Source organism: Dermacentor silvarum, chromosome 8 (assembly GCF_013339745.2).
Source record: "Dermacentor silvarum isolate Dsil-2018 chromosome 8, BIME_Dsil_1.4, whole genome shotgun sequence".
Lineage (NCBI taxonomy): Eukaryota > Metazoa > Arthropoda > Arachnida > Ixodida > Ixodidae > Dermacentor > Dermacentor silvarum.
This window is the reverse complement of record NC_051161.1, coordinates 120,988,530-120,996,445: the sequence shown is the minus strand read 5'-3', so window position 1 is coordinate 120,996,445 and position 7,916 is coordinate 120,988,530. Positions and strand designations below refer to the sequence as shown.

Here is a 7,916-nt window from a genome sequence, read left to right as displayed (position 1 = left end):
TCACAAGGTTCGGGTGTTATCGCTGTGTATTCTACGCATCTCGCATGTTAGAGCATCTTGAAATCGCTGTCATTACACGTCCGCAGTATTTCTCATAGAACTTCGCCCGAAGTAAGCGTAAGTCTGATGCAGCTGACTTGGGCTCTAAACTTGTAATAAACCACTTTGATAACAATTATCTAAATGGATATAAAAGTAAGTATTGAATTGCGCGCTTTAGTGTCTTAAATCTTCGCTGTGGATTATGAAGGACGGACGCCGTAGTGGAAAGCCACGGAGCTATTTTGACTGCCTGGGGTTCTTTACGTGCACCCAAAGCAACGTGCACACGCGTTTTTGCATTCTGTCCCTGTCGAAATGCGGCAACCATGGCATAAAATTAAGCCCGCGACCTAGAGCTCAGTGACAGAACGTCCCAGACATTGAACGACCACGCCGGGCAAAATTTAATTCGTGAAGCCGTTTGTCTCCTCTTGGCGCGACAGCATTCTTCGGGTGTCCGAAACGTATCACTGAATAAGGCTCTACGTGGCCTATAGTCATTCTATGAGTGACGCTCTATAAGCGTGACCTGGCTGTGCACAGCGCGGAAACGCTACAGAACTGATGGCGACGTCGAGCGATGATGGCCCATATACTGTTGCGTCCAAGCGCGTAAAAGGGACGTGCGGAGCAAAAGGAGGAAGGAAGAGGAAAACGACGACTGTGCAGCGGTCATTCCTGCTGTTCGTAGCCTGCTGTTCGTAGCCTGCTGTTCCTACTCTCTCACGCCTAAATAAACCCCTTTTCCCGGTGCTTGTAACAATACGATGGTATACGCTAATGCGTTGACCGACCCGCTAGTGACATCAGAAGTTCTTTATACGGCCGGCAACACAGGATATAGCCAGAAACAGCGGTGAAAGTGTGTCTAAGTTCCCCACCATCAGTGTTTGTCATCTCTCGCGAAGATAATAAGCATTGGTACAAACAGCAGGCCTATAGCATGTAGTTCAGTCGCTACTCTCACGATATTCATCCGTTCGCTCCTGGCGTTCCCAGTAGCCGAGGTCCCTATGTCCCACACAGAATTACTGCCACTTATACGCTCATCGCTATGCTCTCGGGTCTGAGTCGACAGTATGTGAGGAGGGCGTAGAGAGGATGCCTAGCCTGCACCACCAAGGTATCGCAGGTGGTCTGAGTCGACAGCGAGAAAGCGTCGTTCGGTTAGTGGCAACAAATGTGCAAAGCGATGCCGCGGACTCATTTTCCTCGGTATGTAATTGGGTTTAGCCGGCCTTGGCAGACTGTCCGGCATTAGGTAAAATATTAAAGCTGTTTCGGTTTGTTTCAATCATTCTAAAGAGATAACGAGCAGTAGAAAACAGTCACCCACTGATGACCATGCATACGCTTACCGTCGCAGCGATAAGGCATGAGCTGTGGCGTTAAGTTCAGCTTGACCCGCAGTGCAGCCTTGCTATCACATTTCGCACGCTTATCTGACGCCCGTTGCGGTGAATGCAAACGACCGCTGGTTCGCGCCGTTCTGAGCGCGGCTTCAGTTGGAAGTTCCCGTCTTTCACGCAGCGCTCTGTACTGGGAGCCGTCGGAATTGTAAATATCACTCCTAGGGCACTTAACTTCAGGATCTTAAGTTTCGGAGCGGGAATTGTAGAATTGTACTCTCCTTTTAGATCGAACGCAAGGCTCCGGACCTCCCAGCGATGACCGGCGACTTCCTGACGACGGCCTTTCCCGTTGTGTTGGTTTTGGTTGCAAGCGACAAGTTCGGAGGAGAGCAAACGCTCACGCTCGAGGTGTTTCCCGAATTCAAGCGGTACAACGTCAGCCTGTGGAAGTCTCATGGAGGCGAATGCGGAGACACCGCCTCTTTGAACATGGTCAGCTGGAAACACGAGTACCTTGAGGTGTGTGGGTGTTATTGTTTGGCATACACCTATGAGGACGAGGCATAAACGTAATTGCATGGCCTTCGGGTATTGTATTCTTGGTATGAACATTCTTTAGCATTTGGGCAGATTTCGAGAGCTGCATCTTTAGATAAATTCAGATAGTGGGCAGTACCTGTGCGTTGTATTCGGCGTCTATAAAAGGAACAGGAAGATGTATGCCTATTTGAATATTGCATACTTCTGCCTTTCTTTATCTCATTTTGTTGGCAGGCAATGCAATTTCGCGCACACTGTTAAGAGCTGAGATCTTGGATTGGTAATCTAAAGCATTCTGAAGTTACGACTAAACTCACGTCGTGAAACCCGCGTTCGGTGATTGACAGGAAACAAACTTGCATCACAGCCTCAAGTTCAAGAAGCGTTATTGAACTTGTGATATACACGTAGGCACACCAGTTTTGTCGGCGACAGGTCCGCGTCGAACGGGCAGTGACCTTTTCCTCATACTTAGGAACGTTGGTCGACGACAGGGGCTCTATACCGTAAAGCTATTCCAAACTTTTTATTCCATTTCCGCAACCAGCCCGCCGCGAATGGTTCAACAATTTTCGGGCCACCTCCACTTCGTCTGTCATTCACGCGACGCCACGAACATTGTAACAACTCTACATCTGATATAATGTGTACACACTAATTATGCATTATTCGACCAAACAAAAGAAAAAGAATTCTTTCCGAATCACGCCTTCGTCGCTATTAGCCCTCCGCTATCAATCAAGAATTTTCAGACTGCGCTCACTTCGCTTGTTCGTCATGTGACGTCACAAATCCGCGAAAAACTCACCACGCCGAAGTGACGTGTGCGTATTAAAGATGCATTATTATACCGAATGAAACTGAAGTTTTTTTTTTCGGAAATGCCGGAGACTGCCCCGTTCCAAAACCACCATCTGATTATGAGGCACGCCGTAGTGGGGGACTCTGGATTAATTTGGACCACCTGGAGTTCTTTAACGTGCGCCTAAATCTAAGTACACGGTTGTTTTCTGCATTTCACCCCCATCGAAATGCGGCCGCCGTGGCCGGGATTTGATCCTGCAACCCTGTATGGGCTAATATTGTGGGCCGTGCTGCTTTTTCATGTTGCGTTGATTCCAATGATGTCGTCGACAGTGAAACAATTCACCTGGTCCTATCAGCACTTTTGTGTTGAAAGGAAGCTGACGCTGAACAGCATGAGAAGAAGAGAGGTTGGTCACGCGGTTACAAAAGAGTTAATTTTGCTAGAAGGATCGCTGATAGTCGGAAAAGAAAATGTGGAAAATAATTAGCCTCTCCTCCTTCTGTTTGTTTACTTTTACACACAATTTATGTCTTGGCGATGTTGGGGAACGGTGGTTTCGCGACTTCTTCCGTGGCGCTCATTCGTGTGTGCCGTTAGAAAAAAAAAGCGATGCAGAACATTAATGTAGATTTATATGCTTAATTTAATAAATCACGGATTTTGCACGCATTATCGAGTGCAGCTTGGTTCGGAGATTGTTCGAACAGCTCTAATTTCTGCGGCAGGGTATAGATGAGCACGGTAGAATGAGGATGAATCGACGACCGATGCTATAGAAAGAGATATGCCGTTGCGTTGCCTTAGTGCACGTGCTTGCTTTTGGGAGAGCGCGCGATGAAAGTTGTCTGCAATGAAGATAAAAAGGTCGACAGATTTTATAGTTCGTCACTATATCAGTTTAGAGGGAACAAAAATGGAGTTTCTCTCGCGAAAGATCAGTAGATGAGCCATCCCAAGCCATCACTGGTTAGGTGGTAGCTTGGGACGCTGTCTGCTCATGCCAGAAAGCAGTTTGTTTCCCCGCCAGATGCTTTGTGCATAACGTTGCATCTTCAGCCCTGTTCTTTGACCGCAGTCTTCCACTGTTGTCCGGTTTGACGAACTTCCAGAAGGACAGTACTGCATCACGGTAAGCAAAGCCTTGGCAAATTTGAACCACTGTCCGAGTTGCGTAATTTGTAATAGTGAACTCGATTTTGATGTTGCGAGTAGTGTTGAACTGTACATCTGAACTCCAGGCGGCAGATTTACAAAGCTTTGCTTTTGTAAGTTTGCTTTGTCATTGTCTGGCCGCCTTCGCTAATGATATGTCTGGCATCCGGATTGGCTAAAAATTCTTTCTTACAAAAAATTCGAACGTAAGAAGATTTTGTTGATTCGGGCCCGGATGTTTTACAGCAAACGAATATTTATTTTCTAAAGAAAGTTAGTACAGTCTCCTCGTTATAAGACAAGGAGGTTATCCTGTCAGATAAAATTTCTGTTTATTATATTACTGCAGAGAAGCCTTCAGCCGTGGCCTACAGCGCTCTTCGACTTCTTCTGTAGCCGTGATGTCACTGCAGCTGTCCCTTAATGCTGCTTCAGGCGTTGGTCTCCCACAATACGTGGAACTGCTCACATTTGCAACCGCGTACTTTTCGGTATAACGCCAAACTGGGCTTACAAATAATTTCTCTAAATTTAAGCAGTCCTGCGCAGCCGTGACGTGCCTCTTAATTGCATGAAAGGGAAGAAATTGTCATCCACCCGAATGGAGCACCAAGCTACGAGGAAACCCACATGGGTTTCTCAGAAAAAAACAAACAAACACATATGGGTTTCCTTTGTATAGCTTTGTGCTGCATTCGGGTGGATGACAATTTCTTCCCTTTCACGATACTTCCTCCATCTTTGCGGAATTCTGCAGAACTGATTTGCCGTATCCTCTTAATTACACTAAGATGACTCCACAGAAGCCTCGTGCTTCAAGGGCTATTTACGTGGAGCGTGGTCTAAACGTTGTGCATGGTGAAAGCGCGTACGCACGACATGGTGGGGTTGACACAGTGTGTGGTTATTAATTACGCTCATTCAACAAATCAATCACGAGATGTTCTTGAAGAAAATGTCTGTCTTCTTTTCTAGGCGGATCCGATTACTGTGCGCTGTTTCCCTTCCGAGTTTTGTTCCAGACTGACTACCTCCACTTTTCACATCAAAGGTGAGTCGTCTCACCTTTGATGTGGGTACTGCCATGCTGTACTCGTTGTCGTCGTTCTGCTTTAGTCTTTAGGATCTGTCATCGTGTTCTTGATTTTATTTTTTACTCCCTTCTCCCTATCTTCCATTTCTATGTTTGAATGTCCTCCTTTCTGAAGAGAAAGCAGGCGCTGTACTTCTTCCGGTGGCAGTTGCCAGCCGGGTGCTTACTTGTATTTTATCTATTTCGGTTGTATATATGTTTTCATGTAATAATAATAATAATAATAATAATAATAATAATAATAATAATAATAATAATAATAATAATAATAATAATAATAATAATAATAATAATAATAATAATAATAATAATAATAATAATAATAATAACCACAACAATGTAGCTCTGAAATATATAAATACTGCTCAATATCAGTAAATGCCTGCTTGGTGTCTACATACGGGGTTATCATTTTTGAAATTTAATGGAATTTTAATAATTGCCTGTAGCAGATAACGCAGTCCCATTCCTTGAGCTGGATTATTCAGAGAGGCGGACATTACTTTCACGAGAAATCTAAACACATATTCAACTAATTTTAGAAATTTCACTAGTTATTGTTTGAATTATTTACTTTACGGCACATATTGCAATTTACGAATTGTAGCCGGTGAATTTTTGACTTCAAATGAATTTCCAGAATGACACCAATTCGGAGATATGCGGCATCAAACTCGCCGTAAAAATGCGCCGTTGTTCCATTTACATTTTTAAACAAAACTCTCTTTTATGCGCTGAAGCACAAAAGTAACTGCAATGCCCATGTATTTCGTCTCACACTTTGGGGAAATTATTTCTCGAAACTCGTGTCATCCTGGAAAATAATTCCAAGTGAATAAGTCCTGCAAGAACACCGGCTAGAATTCGCAAATGGCAATACGTTCCGTAAAACATTTAATTAAGACGTTATTTTGTCAATTTTTGTTCATTAGTTGAATGCGTGTTTGGATTTCTAGCGCTTGTAATGTCCGCCTCGTAGCATAATACAGCTCAAGGACATGAATTATGCAATCTGGCACTGCAGACTTTTTTTTAAATCGCAGAAAACTTCAACTTGGTCACCAACCCCTATATTCGGAGCTCGTCTATAAGGTAGTTCTTGAAAGGATATTCGGGCTTGTGAAGGATTGCGCTGTAAAAGGTTTTGGCAAGTCATAGGGACTTTATCGATAAAAAAATAATGTAAGCTGTGTTAGTAAATCGCTCTTCTACAATACCAAGAAAGCAGCTTCTACCCTGAGTAGACTCTTGGTAAGGCAGAAGAGACGCCAGATCGAAATACCGCGGGTGGCGACGCCGCCTTCAAGTTCCAGCACCAGCTCACCGTGACGTCATACATTTCGTGACATCATGCACCACCGTGACGTCATGCATCATACGCCGTCACAGCTCACCGCGACGGCGTCTGCTTGAGCCTATAGTTATCTTTTTATCGGCAAAGATGGACTACATTGAGCTCTCAAGGAGCCAAATACTGAACTTAGCAAGTTTACTTTCAGATCGGTGACGTCACACTGACCTATCGGTGCTGTGGTCTGTCTCGAAATTTCAAATTAAGAATTGTGAGGCTTTCGGTGCCAAAGCGGCGATCTGATTATGAGGCACGCTGTATTGGGTGCACTCCGGAATAATTTTGGCCACCTGGGGCTCTTTAAGTTGTATCAAATACAAGGGTGTTCTTTGCATTTTGCTCCTACTGAAGTGCCGTCACCGCGGCCAGTGTTGAATCCGCAACCTTAGCATCGCTAGGCTATAGCCACTAAACTACTGCGACGGGTGACGAAATTTGCAAAATGGAAGTTTTTACCTTTATTTTATTTTCCAGTAACGAACCTCTCCACGCGAAATGAACTAAAATAGAGTTAATAGCAGAGAAATTGACCTAATGTTTCTATTTGATCTCTTTTTAGCGATGCTCCTAAAAATAACTCTAAGTCAGACTTCCCATGTACTTTATGTTGTATCGAAAAAAAAAAAAAACGTGGGGCTGCTTGTGGGAGCATAAAGCGGAGCACGAACTTTCGGATCCGTCCTTGGGTGTCGCACCCTAACAGCACATCGGCGCTTTCATGACATCACAGGTCCGGGGCTTCTTTTTAAGTAACCCGACAACCTTGTCATGTTACTTTTGTTGTTAGATTAAGGCAAGGTAACTAAATAAATTTTTTAGACGCCCCACTGATAAAGTTTCGTATGCATTATGATAATAGGCATTTTTTTACGTTCATTTGTACATAGTTGATACGAACAATGTACGAAATTACAACAATAGTGTACAGATGCTTTTCCGTAGGATTATTATCGAGAAACACTGTCGCCAAAGAGGTAAAACATTGGGACGTCATGAAAATTGCTTTGGGAGTTATCAGTAGCATAAGAACCCCTCACTAAAAAATAAAAAAAAAAAACGAAAAACGTTCATGCCATTTTTTGGCTAGCCACGTCGCTGGTCTCGGCAAAAGTAGTCTATTTCCTAATAAAGCAGCGTATTCTGCTAATCTGCTATAACTGAATGTTATTCTTTATTGTTTCCTCTTTTCATAACTGGTGAATGCTAGTAACACAATCGTCTGTTGGACTTATTCCAGGAATTCGGTCTTGACTTGCGCCGGAGTTGGGAGACCAGGAGGGCTGCTTTGAGTGACTACGAACATTGCTGAGCACCACCGTCAGGAGCAAAGAAAGAACAGCCGAGGTGTGGGACAGATGAGGGGTTGCAGCTTATCGAACTATGCGTTCGATATTTCTGCAGCGGTTCACGAGTCTCGGTGACGCATTAAAGAACTCAGCGAGGCATTGTGTGTATTCTTCGTGTGTCATTTTTGGTGGCTCTGACCAGTTGATGAGTACTTGTCACCGCAATGGCGCCGTCAGCTTGGTGTGAAGCTAGAAACTGCGTTACGCAGTTTCCATAGTACCGCTGACGACC

General features: G+C 44.2%; 1 protein-coding gene across 2 annotated transcripts; it reads left to right on the top strand.

Moving 5' to 3' along the window:
- Positions 1-1,524: 1,524 nt before the first annotated feature.
- Positions 1,525-7,715, top strand: LOC125947340 (uncharacterized). 2 transcript variants are annotated; one of them, XM_049671839.1, is made up of 4 exons: positions 1,528-1,913; positions 3,818-3,871; positions 4,870-4,945; positions 7,576-7,715. In XM_049671839.1, the coding sequence occupies exons 1-4, from the start codon at positions 1,710-1,712 to the stop codon at positions 7,587-7,589; spliced, it is 348 nt and encodes a 115-aa protein (XP_049527796.1). In that variant the 5' UTR covers positions 1,528-1,709; the 3' UTR covers positions 7,590-7,715. The 2 variants fall into 2 exon arrangements, with proteins under 2 accessions (XP_049527797.1, XP_049527796.1); XM_049671840.1 differs by lacking the exon at positions 3,818-3,871 and having other exon boundaries at positions 1,525-1,913.
- The last annotated feature ends 201 nt before the right edge of the window (positions 7,716-7,916 follow it).

What these genes read in the sequence shown, in the direction of transcription:
- LOC125947340 (XM_049671839.1), top strand. Translation starts at nt 1,710, where the DNA reads ATGACCGGCGACTTCCTGACGACGGCCTTTCCCGTTGTGTTGGTTTTG. An exon ending in GGAAACACGAGTACCTTGAG is followed by an intron (nt 1,914 to 3,817) that starts GTGTGTGGGTGT and finishes CTTTGACCGCAG; the next exon opens with TCTTCCACTGTTGTCCGGTT. An exon ending in AAGGACAGTACTGCATCACG is followed by an intron (nt 3,872 to 4,869) that starts GTAAGCAAAGCC and finishes CTTCTTTTCTAG; the next exon opens with GCGGATCCGATTACTGTGCG.